Below are 22,612 nucleotides of genomic sequence, written 5' to 3'. Positions count from 1 at the left end.
ATCACCACAAAAGCAGACATGAAGACTGAGGAGAGCTGCTCTAGATTTAAACTTGTACTTTAGGGGACACTACAGTTACAAAGTGACTGTGGGCAGACTGGTGATTAAAATAATGACATTCCATTATTCTTGCATACTCTGCTCTTTTTAAATACCCCAAGTACTGATGTTTTGGTTGGTGTAATATGGTTATTTTAGAATTAATTTTTTGTGGTGCTCAGAGCTTCATGTGTGCTAGGCAAGTGCTCTACCACTGAGCCATGTCCCGGCATTACTTTTTTATTCTTTTGGTTTCAGAGACTGAACCCAGGGGCACTTAGAAACCATTGACCCACATCCCCAGCCCGTTTTATGTTTTACTTTGCTAAGTTGCTAAGGGCCTCATTAAAGTGCTGAGGCTTGCTGTGAACTTGCAGTCCTTGTGCTTCAGCCTCCTGAGTAGCTGGGATTACAAGCATGTACCACTGGACCCGGCATTATTTTTTTAAAAGAAATTTCTGAACTGTATATACTTTTGAATAACCTCTAAGAATATCAGCACTCAAATATGTTCAGAACAAATCTGTATTCATTTATAGAATGTTTATACCTCTATAATCTTCAAGAAAAGGGGGCAATGGACAAATTTTGTTAGAAAAACTGTACAAGAGAAATATGAACACATCAATCTTGAAATTAACATTAATAACTAAGAATCTTCAATACAGAAATGCTTTCTTTGAAACAAAAATTATTCTTCTCAATAAAAAGATGAAACATCCTTTAAAGTAGTTTTTCATAAAACTAGCTCAAAAGTTATCAAAAGACCAAGGAGTAAGAGCAAAAGATCTGGTATGTGTTTTTACATCTTTCACCATCATTCCCTCCACTATTGAACCAGATCTTTTTCATTAGTTAGAAAGATTTGGACACAACAGTCTACACTTAACATTACTAACATATTTCACTTTTAAAATTACACTTCTAAAAAAAAATCATTTTATTTCCTTTTTAAAAACATGATTCAATCTGTAAATGCTCACTGCTGGAATGTTTGACCTGCTAATTTGTGTTACAAGTATACTGTATAACATGTATTTTTATACATTTTCACTTGATTTAACAATTTAGTTTCATTCATTTTTAAAAAGTGAAATCACATGGAACTACATGAAGTTACAATATTGTATTCTGGCCTCATTTTTACTTTATTACCCTAGAGCTGCCCCAGCCAGACAACCTTCTTTTGGTATGTTTCCTTTGTAGCCAGTATAATAAGTGTAAATTACACAGGACTTTGAATTCCTTCATTTTACTGAACAGATAGAAAAAATTTCCCTTTTACCGTTTCAGATGCACTAAAAGCACAGGTGGCAACTTCCAGATTTCTATCTTTTTTAGAGAATCCCGTCGAGCTCTGCAATGACTGCAGTAAAATCTGTTGTTATCTGTGAGTTTTTCTTCTTTGGAAAATAATCTAAGGCAATCCTAGTGAAAAAAACAAGTAGCAGGTACTCAATAATTAATGTCTTCACATAGCACCAGACAGCATCTCTTCACTAATTCATTCTGTAGGCCCCAGATACAGTAATAACCTTGAACAAAATTCCAACCAAATCAGGTGAGGAACATACTCCAGTGAACAGAATCACAGCACATCGAGGGCTATCTACGATGAAATGAAAAGTGCTATGGGTCATGATGGCAAACAGGAAGACCTTTAACCTGCACCTGATGGGCCAGGAAAGACTTGATTGGAGGATATGATGTTCTAGAGGAAATTAAGATTAATAGTATCAACAAACTATTATATACATCACACTGCTGTTGTGTGAAAACCAAAATATCTGATATTCCCATGTAAAGCACACACTCATAAAAAGTAGATCTAAGGTGAAGTCAATATACAATTTTCCAAATTAAAACTTCTAGAGCTGGGCATATAGGTAAAGCATTTGCTTAGCATGTTCAAGGCCTGGGTTCTATCTCCAGCAATGCAAAACAAAAACCCAAAACTTTAAAAATCATTATCAATTCTTAAAAAAGGTACCGCTAAAAAAGGTAAATTTCTAATTCTTTCCATAAAATGTTTACAGAGGCGATGGCCAGACATAAATCGCTAAAAAATGTACACCTCTATGTATATAAATGACATTTTTACCCAACAAATCATTTTCTCTCTTTCTTACCTGTAATGTACATTTACTTGTAGATGCTAGTGGTAGAGATAAATACATGAAGGCCTCAAATGTCCTAGATTTTTTGTGACAGGTGAGGCACTGTACTGTGGATTTGAACTGACCCTGAAAAAGTGCAACAATAATAGACTCATTGAGCTGCTTATGTTTCTGCCAAGCATGTTCTGCAGCTTTAAAGTCATCGAGATGATCATTATTTTCTTCTTTATGTCTCTTCCGATTATCAGCCTGGAAACAAGATTATTTAGACAATTAGTACCTATAAGATTACATTTAAATATAAAATTGAAAGAATAAAGTTAAACAAAAACACTGCAGATTTAAAACATTTGTAGTTCTGGCAAGTACAGCAAAAAGTAATTCCAGCTGCAATAAACCTACTTTATCATAAGTCTGGTTTTGAAAAGAGAAGATAAACCACATGTAGCTGGGAATCAGGGCTATAACTAGAGAAATATAATTTCATTGTTCCAGCTTCATAAACAGGAACATACACAAATATATGTATATATATTCAAACACATGTGTATGTGTGCACTGGTAACAATGGCGATCCCAAAGTTATTCGAAAAGAGAGATGACAGTTGAAGCTGTCATATACAAATGGAGGATGGTCATTTGGGTAGAGATAGATGCCTCAAAAAAAAAACTAAACATGCATCATTTGGTTATGTGGTATAGTTCTTACTTTAAAAAGTAATGATATATACAAACTATATAACAAACATTTGTAATAATATATAAATATACAATAAAGGCGTTTGGCCCATCTACAGCTAATCTTCTACAAAATCTGTTTCTGATTTTACTTTCAAATACATGTGAGTTATGGATAGTATCTCCACAACTATTTTAACATTTGCAAACTGCTCAGCATTACTAACTGTTAACACTAATACTGTATATACTTCTTTTCAAATACAGGTCAAGAATTCCTAACCTGAAAAGCCAAAATGCTCCAAAATCAAAAAACTTTTTGAGCACTGACATGCTGCCACAAGTGGAAAATTACACACCATGAAACTGTTTTATGCACAAAATTACTTAAAAATATTGTGTAAAATTAACTTCAGGCTATGTATATAAGGTAAATATGAAACATAAGTAAATTCTGTGTTTAGAATGAGGCCCTAGTCCCAAGGTATACTATGTATATGCAAATATTCCAAAATCCAAAAAAATCTAAAATCCAAACCACCCCAGGAAGCAAGCATATTAGGTAAGGGATCCTCAACTTGTATTACACTCATCATATATATCTGTATTGTAGCTCCATGCCTTAGTACAAAGTCACTATATTTCAATAAATTGCCACTGAAAAATCACCAACTAGAATTTTAAATTGCTATAAAAATAACAGTGCTACTGAGCAACTCTAGGGAGTCTCTCTGCAACTTGGAAAAGTTAAATCTTACTTTATTTAGGTCTTCATGGAGTCCATCCATGAGGAACAGAAGCAATTCTTGTGAATCTTGTTGGCTGTACCCTGCAAACTGGTCATTGATCTTCCCAATGGTGATTTTAAAGTCTTTTGGACTGATGTATCTATATTGTCCTGTCCACAGGGCTTTCATAATTATACCAAATTCTTCTGCCACTTCACCTTTATGTCCCAACAAATTTGACCTATGTAAGTAAAATTAAAGTTACAAAAAAAGCAATAAAGGAAAATGTTAAAAGGGACAGTGGGTTCTTAATGTCAACATTAAACTATTCACATACCACAATCCTATATTAAAATATTTATTTGTAGGTTTATTACCAAATACTCATCTGAATCTTTCTTTGCTAATAGTCCTCCAACTTACTTATTTTGGCTACAAGCCTTGTTCCTCCTACTCATCAACAGGCTGCAGTTTTATAAGAGTGAGGCTCTGCTTTCTTGTGCTGCTCTCTTCCCGTCTGTCCCTTACTATTAGAGTTGAATTTTCTCTTTCTTATCTTTACAAATAAAGATATTTTTCCCTTTCCTAATTCATCTTTTCTGGAACCAAGTAAGAAGTGCTATGGTTTGAATGTGTCCCCTCTAAAATTCAGGTGTTGCCAATGTGACAGTGTTAAAAGGTGGCGTGTTAAGAGGTGTTGAGGCCATAAAGGCTCCCCCTTCATGAATGAGATTAGGTACACTTAGAAAAGGGCATGACAAAAGGAGTTTGTCCTCTCTGGTCTTTTCACCTTCTGCTATGTGAGGACACAATAAGAATGCCCTGACCAACTCTATGGTATTCTACAACTCTAATCCCTGCAACTCAAAAGGCTGAGACAGGAGGATCCTAAGTTCAAGGCAAGAGCTCAGCAACTTAGACCAGCTTAGGAAGACTCGAGAGAGCACTCCTAGGTTAAATCCCTAGTACCAAAATAAAGAAGGCCCTGACCAGAGATGCTACCACTTTCATCTTAAACATCCCATCTCCAGAACCGAGAACAATAAATTTCTGTTCTTTATAAATTATCCAGTCACAGGTACTTTGTTAGAGCAGCACAAAATGGGCTAGATTAATAAGTATGATTAGAGTGTCTTTTTAATAGTATACTTGGAACCATTATATAAAACAAAATAAGCCAAACTGAGAAGGTCAAGGATTGTGTTGTATGTTTTCTTTCATATGTGGAAACTAGGGAGGAAAAAAAAAAAAAAGTAGGGGCACAGATCTCATAAAAATCAAAGGGAGATCAGTAGAACAGGAGAGAGGAACCCAGGGTTAGGAAGGGAGGGAGGGAAGGGAAAGTGATGATGACCAAATTATATTGTCATATTGTGTGCACGCCATGAATTCCAAAAACAAATCCCACCACTAGGTACAATTATAAAATACTAATTTAAAAAAATATAGGAAAAGGAGCAGGGATCAGTATCAGAAATATGCTGAATTATAGAAAACACCACAAAACATACACACACAATACTGAAAAGTAAGACATTTAATACCTGTTAATATCATCCTGATAACAGTTTCGGTTGAAATAATCAGCCAAATGTGGGGCATTACATAGGCACTGCAAGATTGAGTTCATATAACAAGTATTTCCTAAATTACGAAGTCCAGTAAGAGCTGGTCCAGATCCTCCAAAAACAGGATTGAGGTTCCGAATCTGAGAAGCAGAAAGCCTTGAGATCTCAGCTTTAGGATAGCATACTGGCCTGAGGAAGAAAGAGTATAGAAGATGTCTTAAAATGCAGACCATCTGAAACAGGTTCCACACTACAAGTGGCAGCAAACTATACTACCTGTACCACACAACTCTTGTCCACAGTCTTTTAACTCATAAAGTAACTGTATCTTACAGGACACTTAGTAACTAGCTTATACCTGGATGTCATCTAGGTCCCTCCCATGAATCATATACCTTTTACCTTTTATGGGGCTGGTGGTCCTAGAGATATCATGAGAGAGATTTTCTAGCTTCTCATGAGCAAGGAGCTCAAACAGAGAAGCCTCTTTCAAACTCCTTAAATGGTCCAGGGAGGCTGGCATTGTAAATGTCTGAACTCAACCAAAATGGCAAAGAACCATAAAAATACATTACCATGGAGCACATATCAGAGGAGGCAGAGGTTATCTGGATACTATTACCTGAAATTTAGAGTTGTGGTTGACTACTCACAGGTGGGCTAGTCAAATTTAAATCAATTAAAATTAAAAAAATCAGTTCTTCAGAATCACTAACCTCATTTCAAAATAGTCACAACTCAACATTAGCACTGATAAAGAACATTTCCATTAGCACAGAATGACCCACTGGATAATGCCAGACTAGAGAAAGCCTCCTAGACTTTTGTTAGTGTATTTAGTTTGTCTGTGGAACTACTATAGAACTATAGCATGAAGGAAAATCTTAACTGAAGGTCTTTTTCTTTTTAGAAGCACTGAGGACTGAACATAAGGGCTCTTTACTATTAAGCTACATTCCCAGTTCTTTTTATTTTTTGAGACAGGGTGGTGCTAAATTGCTGAAGCTGACCTAGAAATTGAAGTCCTCTGCCTCAGGCTTCTGAGGACTGTAGTCATATGCCACCATGCCTAGCTGTTTTGTTTAATATGTATAAAATAGGTGAACTAAATAGGAGATATTCTTTAAAGCACTGCCAAATTAATAAACTTTAACAAGAATGCTGAGTCAAGAAGGATTTAAATCTTACCAGTTATTAAAATGATTTTTAAAATCTGTAACTAAATCTTTTTTTTTTTTTGGTATCAGGAATTGAACCCAGGGACACTTATCATTGAGCCATATCCCTAACCCTTTAAAAACATAATTTATTTAGGGACAGGGTCTCACTAAGTTGTTGAGGCTGGCTTTGAACTCATGATCCTCTTGCCTCAACCTCCCAAGCTGTTGGGAATATAGGTGTATGCCACTTGTGTCCTGTAGATAAACATAAATTTAAAAAGCTCCTTCAAAAAGTTTCTACCTGACAAGTTCTCACAAGGAAATATCAACTACTTTCATGAAATGTATTGCTAAAGGGGCCAAAAAGATAGCCTAATTGGAATTCCTTAGTAATTAACAAAGGGTATGTAATGGGAAAACAAACCTATTTATTTATACATCAATATACATTAGTATCCAAGACCCCCTGCAGATACTAATATCTAAGAATACTCAAGTATTCTATAAAATGCTACAGCATTTGTATTAACCTGTGTACATCCTCCTGTTGTACTTTAACATTGTTTAGGAAATGACAAAAAAGTCTATTCATTAGCAGATTCAAAAAGAGATGAAGCCAGAAATGCACCTAAATGAGATATTACTTTGGGAAACTTAAAATGAACCCATTAATTACTACCTATGAACAGAATAACAGAAATACAATGAAGAAACAGGAATAAGTCGGGTGCAGTGGCATACACCTTTAATCCCAGTAGCTCAGGAGACTGAGGCAGGAGGATTGCAAGTTCAAAGCCAGCCTCAGCAAAAGCAAAGCACTAAGGAACTCAGTGAGACCCTGTCTCTAAATAAAATACAAAATAGGGCTGGAGATGGGCTCAGTGGTTGCGTGCCCCTTAGTTCAGTTCCCAGTACCAAACAAAAAAGAAACGGGAACAGAATGATGATTAGAGGCAGATATACTGTAGTACTTATTTCCATACTACAGGAAAATTTTGCTCTCACATTATTGACTAAGGAGAAAAAGGTGGGGACTTGGGAGCTACAAGAATGGAAATTCAACAATTCTGTAAATTATGGTCCTAAAAGGTAGAAAGAGATCTTCCACATATGGTCTATGAAAAACTTGTGGATGGTCTATGGCATAGTACTATAAATTTTAACAGTGTATAAAAATACTGTAGATCTACATTTACTTATGATAATCCTCTTTTGTATATTAATTTAGCTAGTACTTCGGTGAAAAAACAAAGGATATTTTCTTATTCATTTCTTTTTTTCTCCATGATAAATGACAATGGCTGGTATAGTCACCCACAGAAATTTCTGATTCTCTATCTTTATTTAATATGGTGATCTTGTTAGAGTAGGTCTTAAAATATAGCATATTATTCTAATTCTAGGAGTTAGAATAAACTTACTTATTTTCCCGATTAACTGTAGGAGTTACTGTTGGCTTCCTCTTTTCTTCCTCTTGAATGGCCTGGGTGATGTCTGGGGAGGAGTAGGAGCGCTTCAGTTTGGATGGTTCCCTATCCCTCTCAGCAGGAATCTGGGGCTTGGTTTTATGAGTTGGAGGGGTGGAAGGAGGTGCAGCTGAGGGAGCCATTTCCGGTGGATACATATGAACAGTGTTGGTGGGTGAATGATAATAACGAAACGTTCCAGTAATTGGGTCAAGAAACTTAGAAGGAAAAGAAAAACAAAAAATAAAAAAATGACCATTTTATAAACAAGGAAATCATTCCAAAGTATATTACTGCTAAATTTATTTTTAGATTAATTTGGGGCGATTTGCTGGTGATTGAACCCAGGGACTAACACATGCTAAAGCTCACACTCTAGCATTAAGCTCCATCCTCAGCCCCTACAATTCCAATAATTAAACTTATCTAATTATCTAATTAAACTTCCAAGGATGTTTAGGTTTTAACATAACACATTATTTCAAAATAATATTTCCAGAATGCTCTCATATTGCATATAGCATTCCAGGTTGGTTATTGAAGCATCTAACCCTGTGGTTTTTAGAAGAAGGAGCTATGTCCTCTACAATGAAGAAACAGAACTGACTGCATTAGAGATGACGTAGAATAAATAAATAAAAGTATATCAAATTCTCATTTTGACTTTTACCTTGGCCCAGCCTGAAGGCAGTCCTGGTACAATCCTCCCCATTTCTTCACTTCGTGCTCTTGTCAAAGGTTCTCGCTGAGCCTAATTTGAAAATAAAAGGAAAAAAAAAAAATAATTCTGATTTTTCCATTAAGTTTTGCCATATATGTACTGAAGATGCTTGTACCAAAGAATAAAAAAACTATGCCTTGGCTACTCTTTGTATATTTAAAAACAGATTCAAAGATGAAGAAAACTTTCTCCATGTACAAATATTAATATACCAACGGGAAGAGAAGTGTGAAAAGGAAAAAGTCTGATGAAATCAACAAATAGCATTAAAAGATGGGGACCAAAAAAAAAGCATTTCAAAATGCAGTCAAGAGGCCATTAGGAGGGGCTGGGGATGTGGCTCAAGCGGTAGCGCGCTCGCCTAGCATGCGTGCGGCCCGGGTTCGATCCTCAGCAGCACCATATACCAACAAAAGATGTTGTGTCCGCCAAGAACTAAGAAAAAAATAAATAAATGTTAAAATTCTCTCTCTCTCTGTCCCCCTCTCTCTCTCACTCTCTCTTTAAAAAAAAAAAAAAAAAAGGCCATTAGGAGGCATGACTTAATGCACAACTCCAATTGTTACCTAGGAATGTGAGTGTTTACCTCTTGACTACAGGCATCTAGAACAAATAATTACAATGTGCCCAGAGACTGAAATGCACATCAAGAGGTTATTGGACTCTAGACAGTTGTACCAAGTAAAAATGGGACATTTATCTATTTGTTAATAATTTTACTAGGTAAAAATGTCTCTGTATCTTCTACTGGTCACATAGCGCCTGTCACACAGCAATTATACTCCAACCAAAGTTTTACCACAAGCAACCCCCTTTTTTTGCCTGCTTTGGAACACTGACAGAGTTATTTGAATCTGTCTTTGCTGAATTGCAATTCCTAAGACCCTAAATAAAGTCCACTTTACTCTTTCAGTTCCTGAGTCTGGAATAATCAATAGGAATAGTGTGCATAAGCCTATAATGATGGCAGGTAGGTGGCCTTCCATACTGATTCATGAGAAGGACAAAGGATCAAAAAAAAAAAAAAAAGGCTGCAAATTTATATCATGGCCTATTCTGTCACCTTGCACTAACACATCTTCCACATTTATTCACCTCATAAATTACTAGTATTACGAGAAAATATAGACTGATATATTGAGGCACCAACTTCTCTAACCAGATGACACATACTTCTAACCTCCTTTAGTGAAAAATTGTTATTAATAGAAACCAAAAGGGCCTACTAATAAGATACCCAATTTCTATCATCAAATTCTTCCCATCATAAAATAATTTTGGAGAACACAATAATTAATACAATTTGTGTGCTGGAAAAATAAATGCAAATGGGACAACTGAATATACAAAGAGATGAATTTAAAACTTTAATTTATACTATAGTAATCCTCCCTTATCCATGGGAAACATGTTCCAAGATTTCCAATGGATGGCTGAAACCACAGATAACAATGTGTATATATGTGTATATATTATTTTTCCCATATGTATATAGACCTGTGATAAAATTTAATTTATAAATTAGGAGAGTAAGAGGTCAACAAGAACTAATAAGAAAATAGAACAATTATTATAATAAAAGTTCTTTAAAACTTATGAATTATTTATTCCTCAAATTTGCCATGTAACTTTAAGACCATGGCTGACCATAAGTAACTGAATCCAAGGAAAAAGAAATCAGAGCCAAAATGGAAACTGTTGTATATGTAAAAATTAACCCAAAATGGACAGAGATCAGGCTGGGGATGTGGCTCAGTGGTAGAGTGCTTGCCTAGCAAGCATGAGGTCCTGTGTTTGATCCCTAGCACTACTACAAAAAAAAAAAAAAAGGTGGGTGGGTGGTGGTGACAGGCAGAGATCAGAGATCCAACTGTACAAATAGTATAAATTTTAAAAACAAAACAGGAAATATTCTTCGTAACTTAATGACTTTGGGTTTGACAAAAGGCTCCTTAGATACAATATAAAAAGCATGAGTCACATAAGAAAAAATGGACAGACTGAACTTCCCCACAAGAACTTTTGCATTTTGAAAACTTCATTAAAAAAAAATGAAAAGCCAAGCCATAAAGTGGAAGGAAATATTTGCAAATCACATTTCTAATACAGAATTTGTATCCAGCATATTATAAATTATACAACTTGGTAAAAGCTGGCAATAATCCAATTTAAAAATTGGCAAAAGACTTGAATACACATTTCACCAAAGAAGCTAAACATAAAGCCTATACTTAGGGAAAAAAGCTCAACATCATTAGTCATCAGGAAAATGCATACTAATCTCAGCAGCTTGGGAGGCTGAGGCAGGAGGATGGAGAATTCAAAGCCAGCCTCAGCAAAAGCAAGGCACTAAGCAACTCAGGAGATCCTGTCTTTAAATAAAATACAAAACAGGACTGGGGATGTGACTCAGTGGTTGAGTGTCCCTGAGTTCAATCCTCAGTACCTCCCCAGAAAACTCCCCCCCCCCCCAAAAAAAAAGAAAAAAGAAAAGAAACAGTAACAAGTATTGGCCAGGATGTAGAAAAATGGGAACCCTTATATGTTGCCAGTGAGAACATAAAATGGGGTAGCCAGTTTGGAAAACATTTTTGCCAGTTTCTTTAAAAAGCTTCCTCAAAATACAACAAGAAAATCTCTTTTGAGCATCCACTCAAAACAAATGAACATTTTCATAAAAAGACATATATGAATGTTCATAGCAGCATTATTTCAACTGATGAATGAATAAAATGTAGTATATCCACAAAATGTAACCCTACTTGGCAATAGGGTTAATGGTAGAGTACATGCTTAGCATGAACTACCAACATGCTACAATATGGATTAATCTAAAAATACATGTAAGATGACAGAAGCCAGATGTGAAAGACTACAAATATCTCAGAGAAAGTAAATCAATAGAGATATCTAGAGAGTAGGTTCAGTGTTGCTTGGGGCCTGAAGGTAAAAAAAAAAAGAGTGATTAATTGTGCATCACACCAGAAATGTTCTAAAATTGGATTGTTAATGGTTTCCTGGCTCTTTAAATTTTTTAAATCACCAAACCAACTGTACACTAAACATGAGTGATTTTTATAATATGTAAATCACACCTCATTTAAGCTCTTCAAACAAAGGCAAAAATGCCTTATAAAAATTGTAAGTATTTAAAAAATTATGATGAAATGCCAAACAAAATTTAACCTCTTAAACATTTTTAGGTACACTAGTCAGTTATGTTGTATTAACAACTGATCAGTTGTTATATAATCCATCTCCAGAACTCTTCTCATCTTTCAAAACTGAACTCCTTATTTCCCCCAGTCCCTGGCAACCACTGTTTTATTTTCTGTCCCTATAAATTTGCCTACTTTAAATAACCTAATATAAGATGAATCACAGTATGTATCCTTTGTAATTAGTGTGTTTCACTTAGCATAATGTCTTTATGGTTCATCCATAGTGGCATGTATCAGAATTTCCTTCCTTTTAAGGTTGAATAATTTCCCACTGTACGCATTCATCTGCCAATGGACACCTGGGTTTCTTCTATCTTTTGGCAACTGTGGATAATGCTGTTAAGAATTATGAATAGTACTGTTATGAGTATACAAATCTCCCTTCAAGGCCAAACTTTTGATTCTTTTGGGCATATAACCAGAAGTAGAACTCTTAAATCATTCTATAAAGCCTAAATATTTTTTATATTTCATAAAATGAAGAGAATATACTGTCAACTTTAGGAAGTCAAACTCTATTTCTTCTAGCATATAAATAGATCGATTAAGTAAAAACAAAAAGTAGTCACCAAAGATTATAAAAATCTCCTCAGAGAGATCTCAAGATAAAGGGTGACAATGTGACAAAGATACAAAGAAAATCATGTGGTTATACATGTTCATCCATGATTTTTGTTCCAGTTTTCTTTCTTTCTTTCTTTTTTTTTTTTTTTTGAGATGTTAAGGATTGAAATCAGGGCCCTCTAGCATGAGCTACCCTCCAAATCTTTTCCAATTTTTTTTTTTTTTTTTACCCCCAGTGGGCTACTTAATTTCTTTAAATATCCTCTGAATTTTCTCTAAAAGTTCCTGTCTTTAGAATTTCACTTTCTGGTTGTCCTTTCATCTTAATAGGCTATAAAATAGTAAAAGTTACAGAAGTGAAAGAAAACTTTACCTTTGTCCCAATATAATCCAATTTACCACTAGCTAATACAATCAAAGTCAGTAGACTAAAAATGTAAAAAGAAGAAAAAAAAATAGGCTTCTGAAAAGTGCATTTTACTTTACTGCCAAATTCAAAACAGATATTTTTAAGGCCATTTACAATTTCCTAACACTGAATAGAAAAAGCTAAAAAAACCTGATGGATCAGTGAAAAAGAAAACAAATTATGAAAATAAAATAATTTGTGAAGCTGTAGTTTACAGTATATAACTCATGATCATGTATATTCAGCATAACCTCACTGGACTCTAGTCTTTTATTTGAATCCCATATGATTTTGGTTACTCTGAAAGGGGTAATGCTCCAAAAAAATTTAAAATATTAAAGAGAATGAAGAGAATATAGCATTTAAAAAATATTTATTTTTTAGTTGTAGTTGGACATAATACCTTTATTTCACTTATTTATTTTTATGTGGTGCTGAGGAATGAACCCAGGGTCTCGCATGTGCGGGGTGAGCACTCTACCACCCCAGCCCCGAGAATATAGCATTTTATACGGACCAAATTAAAAAATGCAAAATCCATTTTTTATCATCTATAACATTATAAGTTCTTCAAAGAATTCATCTTATTTTAAAAACAACTATAAAAAACCCTTTTGATTAATTTTAACAAAATTTATTCTAGAATAAATTATATATTGCTTCTACTTTTAAAAGGAGCCCATAAGCCAGGCATGGTGGTGTACGCCTATAATCCAAGCTGTTCGAGAAGCTGAGACAGGAGAATCGTGAGTTCAAAGCCAGCTTCAGCAAAAGTGAAGCACTCAGCAATTTAGTGAGACCTTGTCTCTAAATAAAATATAAAATAAGGCTGGGGATGTGGCTCAGTGGTTAAGTGTCCCTGAGTTTAATCCCCAGTAAACCCCTCCACCTCCCAAAAAAGGGGAGACAAGAATGCAGTGTTTGCTTTTTTCAATGTGTTATAGGGAGAGTAAAAACTATGTCATAACAAAAACTGTCATAATCTGAGGGCTATTTAGATTTGTAGGGATATTCGGTACCTATATTAAATGACCCTACAAATATGAATGCTTTAAGTTCTTTTTTTAATATTTTTTTTAGATGTCGACGGACATTTATTTTATTCACTTCTTTATATGCGGTGCTGAGAATCGAACCCATTGCCTCACACATGCTAGGCAAGGTGCTCTATCACTGAGCCACGACCCCAGCCCCTGAATGCTTTAAGTTCTAAAGACTCCCTGTCTTATTATAAGATGAAAAGAAAGTGGCATTGGAATCTCATAACCTGTGTGATTTTAGGCAAATAATTAAAGTCTAAGTTTCAGCTTCACTTGTAAACTGAATTTTTATGGGATTACCATTATGAAACAATTAATGTTGGGAAAATATTTGGCAGATGGTAGATACTCAAAAAACAATGTTTAAATTATATCTTAAATAAGAGCTCACAAGTTCTGATCTTCCTACAGAGTCTTGGTACATGGGCATCATTTCCTTACTTTGTTTAGAACACTTTGTACATGAGCTATATTTTTGATATTAAAAGTTACCAAGTTAAATCCAGCATCAATATGAAGTGTCAATTTTGGTAATATGCCTGAATCACTTTGGTTGCTTTGAAGTATAGAAACTGACATTATATAAAAATGGTATTCAATTGTCTTTCATCAGAAATCATTTTTATATCAATAAATATTTTTACATATGTAAAAGGGGGGCTATAATTGTTCCTGCTATTATAAAAACTTATTTAGTATGAAAGGAAAAGATGCTGTTAATTACATAATGGAGAAAAAAAAGTATATTATTAGATTGAAAACAAAATAACAGCAAAAAATATCCTTCAAAATTATCAGAATCGATTTTGGGTATGTAGCCAAGGGCAGAAAAAGGCAACATTAAATACAATATTATTTGAATAGATAAAGAAACAAAATGACATGGACTTGACCAAAAATATGATTATAAGCAAAGATAAATATTGGCTATTTTTAGATGCCAATAATTTTTCACATGTGCTGATTATTAACAAACTTATATAAATATCGGCACCTGACTTCTCCAGACTGAGAGGAAGATTATATTTCATTCTAGTCTTTTGATAGAATATTTCATTCTAGTCCTTTGATATTACATGAAAATGAAGAATGTAGCTACAGATCTCAATTATTAAAAATAGATCACATTTTATAGACACAAAAAAACAATGCCACTGCCAACCAATCATTTAACACATGTCAATGGCCTCAAAGAAGAGTAGACATGAAAATGTGGATGGATCAGAACAAACTGTCAACCCCTAGAAAACTACTCAAAATACCTGCCATGTTTACAGAATGCCACAGGTGTTATCTTTTCTTTCTCCCTCTTCAGTACCTTACATTGATCCAAGGCCCACGTTCATGCTAAGCAAATGTCTGCCACTGAGCTATATCCCAAGCACAGTGTTATCTTTTTATACACATTTTATTTCTCATAGTTGGCAATCTGTACTGTTTGTTTCTACTTACCTTGCCTGCACTCGAATCTCCCATTACAGATGCAGGAGGAGTATCTGCTGTTGACTTTTTCTGTACTTCTGGAGTTGGACACCTTTTCCCTTTATCCTCCACAGATTTCTTGGCATCAGAGGTTTCATGTTCACTTTTACTTTGTCTTTTTACTCCTGTTATCTCTTTGCCCCTCTTTGATGAAGTTTCTTTATCTTCTTTCTTGGCTTGTTCACTTTCTCTCTTCTCCATTTCTTCTTTTGCTTTTGGTTGATTCTCTGTGATTTCATTTTCTTCAACTTCTTGTTTCTTTCTGGCTTTTTGTTCTTGTTCTTCCCTCCTCAGTTTCTCTTTCTGTTCCTCTTGCTGCCTTTCCCGCAGTTCTTTTTCTTGTTTGTTTTTCTCCATTAGTAGAGCAGTTTCTGCATGAATACGAGCTTTTTCTTCATCTGTTAACATGGCAGTTGCAGGGGGAAATAGTGGTTTGGTGGAACGATCTGGAACAACTTTCCCATTCTGAGGAGACTGTTGCTCATGATCTGTACTTTCAGATTTTATTTTGTGATCTTCAGGCAACTTGACTGCTGGTTTTTTAGTACGATCAACCTAGGGAAATAAAAACAGAGCAAAATATTCTTTTGACAAAATTCAGGAGCATATAACCTCAGTTCCTGAAATCAAACTGTGATAAAAGAATGTCACTTTGTGGAGAGAACATCAGCCAGAATGTATTATCCATATTTATAAATTACTCAATGTCAAGATTTTGTTTATAAGGGAGTACTTGAAAGGGAGACAAACACCAATGACACTTTTTCTAGAAAAGATGTGTTCTGTATACGGAAGAGTTACTAATGTCTTCACACTAAAGCATAAAACCTAGATCTGACAAACCTAGACTTAAGTGTCATTTCCATGTAGCCAACTACCTACTCAGTAACTCTATGGGAATGTCACACATATACCTCAAACCCAGTGTAGCCAAAACTCGATTGATGGTTCTTATTTCTTGGATGTAATCAATCTCCAAACAGTTGTACAAACCATAATATCTTCTTGTACCCTTCTGCAGTCTGATGCCTTTCCTTGTGTATCCGTTCCTCTATTTCTGTTACAACCAGTCAAGCCCAGGCCAACATCATAACTTCCAACTAGTTGTCAATTTCTTTTGCCTGCTTCCAAACAATTTCCCCATATTGTAGTTAGAGTAATCATTTAAAAACAAATATAACCATGTTCCTCCCCTTGCTTAAAATCCAATTTTAAATTGCTACCAATTACACTCAGATTATATCTGAAATCCTTATCGCAGCCTGTAAAAGGCCATGTCTAGTAGTCTTATCTGTGTTTAACTCTCTACTCTGAACACTTACTATTCTATACATCAGGTGTTATCTTTTCTCTCTCCCTCTTCAGTACCTTACATTGATCCAATTAGATTGATTTCTAAATCTAGCCAACCCCTCAGTCCACCTACTGGGATTTTGGTTAAATAATTATATTTTTAAAAAATCTTTCTTCCCTTCTAAAACATGTGCTTTCTAAAAGTGTAAAGATGGTGTCTGGCACATAATCAATAAATACATTGCTGAGGGAACAAATAAAATATTCCATAACAGCTTTCAAAAAAGATAAATATACTGGGCAGGGTTGAAGGTCAGTGGTAGAATGCTTGCCCAGCATGTGTGATGCACTTGATTTGATTCTCAGCATCACATATAATTAAATAAAATAAAGGTCCATTTTAAAAAAGATATACTGATTAGTTTCTTTCAAGCTAAATCACAAACAATCTAAATTTCTGATTTGATGAGTTAAGTGTTTATTATTACCTCAATTTAACAGCATATTAATCCTACAACATTGTAAGAAGTGACTCTAACATCATTTCTTGAGAATATAATGTATCGAAACAAAATTAGAACTTGTAAGAACACTAACAACCTACATAGTGCTCTTATAAAATAAATTTTAGATGTATACCACACAGAAAATATACCAGGAGGAATCTATTGAATAAAAAAGAAAATCATGCCTAGTTTCTCTTTACTTTCTACCTCTTCATTAAAAAGAAACCCTATTCCTTCTTTTTTCTATATATATTTCAGAATGAAATAGAAAAAAACCACTATGGAGATGGATACCAATAAAAGGTGGAGCAGGAATCAAAATAAATGTTTCTTTATATATTGGTAGCTTAATCCATTACTCCCTCAAAGCACAGCTATGATCATGCTGCTTTCAAATTTAAAATTCTCTAGTGGCTTCCTTATGCCTTTAGGATAAAATGTAAATTTGATACACATCTCTCTTGATGATTCTTGTCTATCTTTCCTATATTAACTACCACCACACTCTCCTCTCTCCAACACAAATCCTGCCTACATGTCAAATACTTGAATTCACTGGTCCCAGAGCAAGCCCTGTCCCTTTAAGTCAGATAGTTTTCTTCAACTCTCTTGCATCTGCAAACCCTATTGAACTCTTTTAAGTTCAAATAAAATACTACTTTCTTCTCCATGAAAAGACCTCCCTGGCCCTTTCAGCTAAACTTTTTCTCCTTGTTCTGTGTTCCAGTGACTAGTAGAATAATAATGATATTCTGTCTTATGCTATTTTAAATAAGTCTCTCCTTCTAAATATCAGACAAAATACAGGTCTTACTCATATTTATAAAATTTCATGCTATCTTTCATACAGAAGACCCTCAATCACTTCCTAGCCTTTCAACTAAGGTTGAATGTGGAAGAATCTCAAAATACATTTGACAAATTGTACATATTTCAGAGTCATGTTGGGACAAAAAAGGATGCAAAGATTAACTTGAAAAGAAGTACAACAATGTTAGCTGCTTTTAGAATTTTTAAAATTTATATTTTAAGAAAACTTGTTTTACCAAATTCTGTTTAATCTGACATTTTAATGTGAAATATTAAGGATGACCTTAAAAAATAAGTGATGAGGGTTGGGGATATAGCTCAGTTGGTAGAGTGCTTGCCTCCCATGCACAAGGCCCTGGGTTCAATCCCCAGCACTCCTCCAAAATAAATAAATAAATAAATAAAATTAATGAACAACCTCCTTAAATTACAGAAAAAAACAAATAAAACTACCAAATATTCTATTCATATCCTGCTTCACAAATCAATGTTACCCATCTTAAATGTGAAATACTGCTTAAAGATGTGTGGGAAAAAATTAGAAATGAATGCTAAAAAATCTTGGCCATTACCTATGAAATAGTAATCTTCCTTTAAATAGAACCTAACAAAGAAAAGGCTGCAATTTTTAATTTGACCATCTTGGTCATTTTAAAAGTTTTAAATAAATTATTGGCAAAGTGTCAAATTTAAATGCAATGGAATTAAGTTATTTTAAAACCCAAAATATTGACATCACAAATTTAAGTGGTGTGTAAGCCAAACTATTTGGGAAAATTAGTTTCCTCTAAATCAGCCCTCCATATCCATAGGTTCTACATGAAAGGATTTTTTTTTTTTTTTTTTTTTGAGAGCTGAGGATTGAACTTAGGGCTTTCCTAATGCTAGGCAAGCACTTTGCCACTAAGCTAAATCTCCAATCTTGGGAATTTTTAAAAAATTGCTATCTGTACTAAACAGGTACAGACTTTTTCTTGTTATTCCCTAAACAATACAGTATGACAACTATTTACAAAGCATTAACATTGTATTAGAAGTAATCTAGAGATGATATGGGAGAATGCGTGTAGATTATATGCAAATACTTTACCATTTTATATTAGGGACTTCAGCACCTACTGATCTATTTGTTTTTTTCTTTTTTGGTACCAGGGATTGAACCCAGACGTGCTATACCACTGAGCCACATCCCCAGCCCTTTTTTATATTTTATTTAGAGACAGGTTCTCACTAAGTTGCCTAGGGCCTCGCTAAACTGCTGAGGCTGGGTTTGAACTCAAGATTCTCCCGTCTCCAGCTTCCTAAGCCACTGGGATTACAGGTGTGCACCACTGTACCTGGTGCATCTACTGATTTTGTTATCCCCAGGAGTACTGGACCCAATCCCCAAAGGATACCAAGGGACAATTGTACTACTGGTCAAATTTCAATAAAAAATCCCCCAAAAGTTTTGTTCTAATTCAACAGTGGAAACACAAGCTTTTCTTGGTATTATTTGTGGCAAAGAGTCAGCAGCTATGTTAAAAATCCTTTGATAATCTATCAGAATGCAGTTGTGGCAAAAGGCCTGAATTATACTAAAACATTTTTATAAAAATAAAGATTCCAACTGTGAGGACTTTGGAACCAGGGACATGTCTTTGAATTTTTTTTTATTGGTTGCTCAAAACATTACAATGATCCTGACATATCATATTTCATACATTTGATTCAAGTGGGATATGAATTCTTATTTTTATCACGTGTACAGATTGCAGGATCACATTGGTTATACATCCACGTTTATACATACTGCCATACTAGTGTCTGTTGTATTCTGCTGCTTTTCCTATCCCCCCTCCCCTCCCCACCCATCATCTCTCTCTACCCCATCTACTATAATTCATTTCTCTTTTTGTTTTTTTCCCCTTTCCCCTCACATCCTCTTCTGTTTAATTTTGTATAACAATGAAGGTCTCCTTCCATCTTCCATGCAATTCCCCTTCTCTCTCCCATTCCCTCCCACCTCTCCTTGCTTAATGGTGATCTTCTCATGCTCTTCCTCCCTGCTCTGTTTTGAGTCGCCCTCCTTATATCAAAGAAGACATTCGGCATTTGTTTTTTAGGGATTGGATAACTTCACTTAGCATAATCTGCTCTAACATATGCCATCCATTTCCCTGCAAATGCCATGATTTTGTTATTTTTTAGTTCGGAGTAATATTCCATTGTGTACAAATGCCACATTTTTTTTATCCATTCATCTATTGACGGGCATATAGGTTGGTTCCACATTCTACTATTGTGAATTGTGCTGCTATGAACATTGATGTAGCTGTATCCCTATAGTATGCTCTTTTTAGGTCTTTGAATTTTTAAAGCAGTAGTACTCAAAGATTGTTCCAGACACTCTTTCAGCAGGCCCATAAGGTCAAAATTATTTTTATTACTCAGGTTGTTATTTATTTGACTCATTCTTCAAGAGTAGAGTGAAGTATGTCAGAGATTCTGTGACATTCAACATTGCAACAGACTGAATCAGAAGCAGATGTGACAATCTATCAAACCAGATATGGACAAGTTTTCCAAAAATGTAAAACAATTCCAATCTTTCCACTAATATTTGTTTGAGAAAATATAATTATTTTCATCAAAATATCATTTATGTTAAGATGTTATAAATCTCTTATTGTTAATTTTGGGTTTCTTTTGTGTGTATGTTATTAAATGAATCAATAAATTAGTGGATTAAAAAAGGTGACAAGATGTACAGATTCTTCTAATTGATACCTTTTTAAAGATATTAAAGGTTAATATAAAACTTCATTTCTATGCTATATATTTAATATTAAAACAAATTAAAATTTAAAAAAAAAGTAAGACAATACCTGTGGAACATTCTTTTTAATAGGCACTGGCTGAATTATGGGTGAAACATCAGCTTTGGAAGTAGCAATTGGTTCAACTGGAGTTGACATATTCAGTGGTCCCATTCTTTCATCTTGATCATTTACCAATTCTACATTTGCATCTACTTCTATAGAATGAGGTGGCATCTGGGCAGGTTTGGAAGGAACTGATTCTTCCAGTGAGGGATAAGTAAAATCCACTAAAATCCCCAAGAAAATAATATTAAAAAAAACCAACAACAAAAAACTCCACAAACAGTACTTATATTTGTCATGCATGTTATATGGGATAATAAAATTAAATAAAACTGACAACCATGAGAATCTTAAAGAAAATGTTAATTTCCAGGCCATATTGTTTTAGTCTCATTTTCTGCCTGAAAACAAACTTCTATCTAATAGGACAAATGAATATACAATGAAGAAACATTACTCTGAAAACATAATTAATCTCTATGTTACTGAAACAATTTAAAGCAAAAATTTTCACATACATACATGAGATAGACACCTCTTCATTCTTGCCTCGTGGGGGTGGAGTGATTTTAGCATTTGTTGTATACTGAGGATAGCAAAGAAGCCAGTTTTCATAGCCTCCCTCTAAAACCAAAGGTTCATTGCGCAGGACTGTTTTACTTTCCCACTATAAAATAAGGAAATAGTACTTTTATTTTTTAATTTTTTAAATTTTTTTATTGATTTTACTTTTTTTAAAAATACATGACAACAGTGGAATGCATTACAATCCTTATTACACCTATAGAGCACAAGTTTTCACATCTCTGAATATAAAGTATGTTCACAAGGAAATAGTACTTTTAATTTGGGAACAGTCTCTTGACAGTGAAAAACAAAACTTAAATTGTAAAATTGTTCCCTTGAAGACAAGATTTATCTTTTAAATGATGAAAAAATGAGAATTGATTTTAAAAGTCAATATTAAATAAAACCAATGTATAGACCAGGTTTTAAGAACCACACATGTAATCCACAATCTCAGAATTAAAATTAGAAGATATATTAATATATAGTAAACATTACCTACAACCTCACCAATTATGAACATACAAATGCCTCAAAATTGAATCAATCCTTTGCTTTATACCCCCAGTTAATTGTTAAGCAATGCTGAGATAAATAACCAAAGATCCTCATACATGCACACATCACCTCCCTTAGAGAAAATTCCCAGAAGTAGAATTGCTGAGCCAAGGCACAAGAATATTTTATGGCTTTCAATATATATTGCTCATCTTCAAAATGATCACTTAGAAATATACATTTGTGTATTTCTTTAAGATCATTCCTAGGAGAAGAGTGGCAGTTTAAAAGTTTGGTAGATGATGTCAAACTGTACTTCAAAAAGGCTATAACAGTTTACACATTTAACCAACAATATAAGAATTCTCATAATAAATCTTTATTTTTTTAGAAAACATTGAATGTGCTAGGGAAAACAGATCTTTGTCATGTATGTTAGATATTTTTCCTGAATTTTATTTTATGGCATCTTGGTTTGGGATTAAGATAATAAAAAATACTAATGCTTTTTCCAAGTAGTCTATTGTTTCAAGCTACATACTTTTGATCCATTTGGGATCCAGTCTGGTCTAAGGAATAAGTTAGGAATCTGCTTCCTATTATTCACTGGCTATTCAGTTGTCGTCAAACCATTTATTTTAATTCATCTTTTCTGCACTGATTTGTGACATCACCTTTATTTGACATTGATAGGTTGAACTTCATGAAACCTCTTTTGTAGATCAAAGCCACTTGAATACTGGAATTTCATGTAATCAGTCCACATTTAGATCTATTTCTGTATTCTGTTTTTTTTTTTCCCAATGGTGGTGGGGATTGAACCCAGGGCCTCAGCACTCTACCACTAAGCTATGCCCCTGGTTTTTTTTTTATATATATAT

The 22,612-nt window shown here is 34.2% G+C and overlaps 1 protein-coding gene and 1 non-coding gene across 2 annotated transcripts in view; one reads left to right on the top strand and one right to left on the bottom strand.

Moving 5' to 3' along the window:
- The window catches only part of Usp8 (ubiquitin specific peptidase 8), a 58,032-nt gene that overhangs the window by 1,705 nt on the left and 33,715 nt on the right, over positions 1-22,612 (bottom strand). The window contains exons 9-17 of the mRNA XM_026391831.2: positions 21,189-21,333; positions 20,670-20,890; positions 15,164-15,748; positions 8,427-8,507; positions 7,712-7,974; positions 5,107-5,319; positions 3,593-3,803; positions 2,169-2,405; positions 1,325-1,467 (exon numbers count right to left, since the gene is read on the bottom strand). Coding sequence (XP_026247616.2) covers positions 1,325-1,467; positions 2,169-2,405; positions 3,593-3,803; positions 5,107-5,319; positions 7,712-7,974; positions 8,427-8,507; positions 15,164-15,748; positions 20,670-20,890; positions 21,189-21,333 — 2,099 coding nt within the window. The remainder of the gene's footprint in view (positions 1-1,324; positions 1,468-2,168; positions 2,406-3,592; positions 3,804-5,106; positions 5,320-7,711; positions 7,975-8,426; positions 8,508-15,163; positions 15,749-20,669; positions 20,891-21,188; positions 21,334-22,612) is intronic.
- Trnag-ccc (transfer RNA glycine (anticodon CCC)) lies at positions 18,110-18,184 on the top strand. Its single transcript has one exon. It is a non-coding gene; the product is annotated as a tRNA-Gly (tRNA).

The sequence above is a fragment of the Urocitellus parryii genome, chromosome 6 (genome assembly GCF_045843805.1).
Source record: "Urocitellus parryii isolate mUroPar1 chromosome 6, mUroPar1.hap1, whole genome shotgun sequence".
Classification (NCBI taxonomy): domain Eukaryota; kingdom Metazoa; phylum Chordata; class Mammalia; order Rodentia; family Sciuridae; genus Urocitellus; species Urocitellus parryii.
The sequence above is the reverse complement of the archived record's forward strand: the minus strand, read 5'-3'. Positions and strand labels throughout refer to the sequence as shown.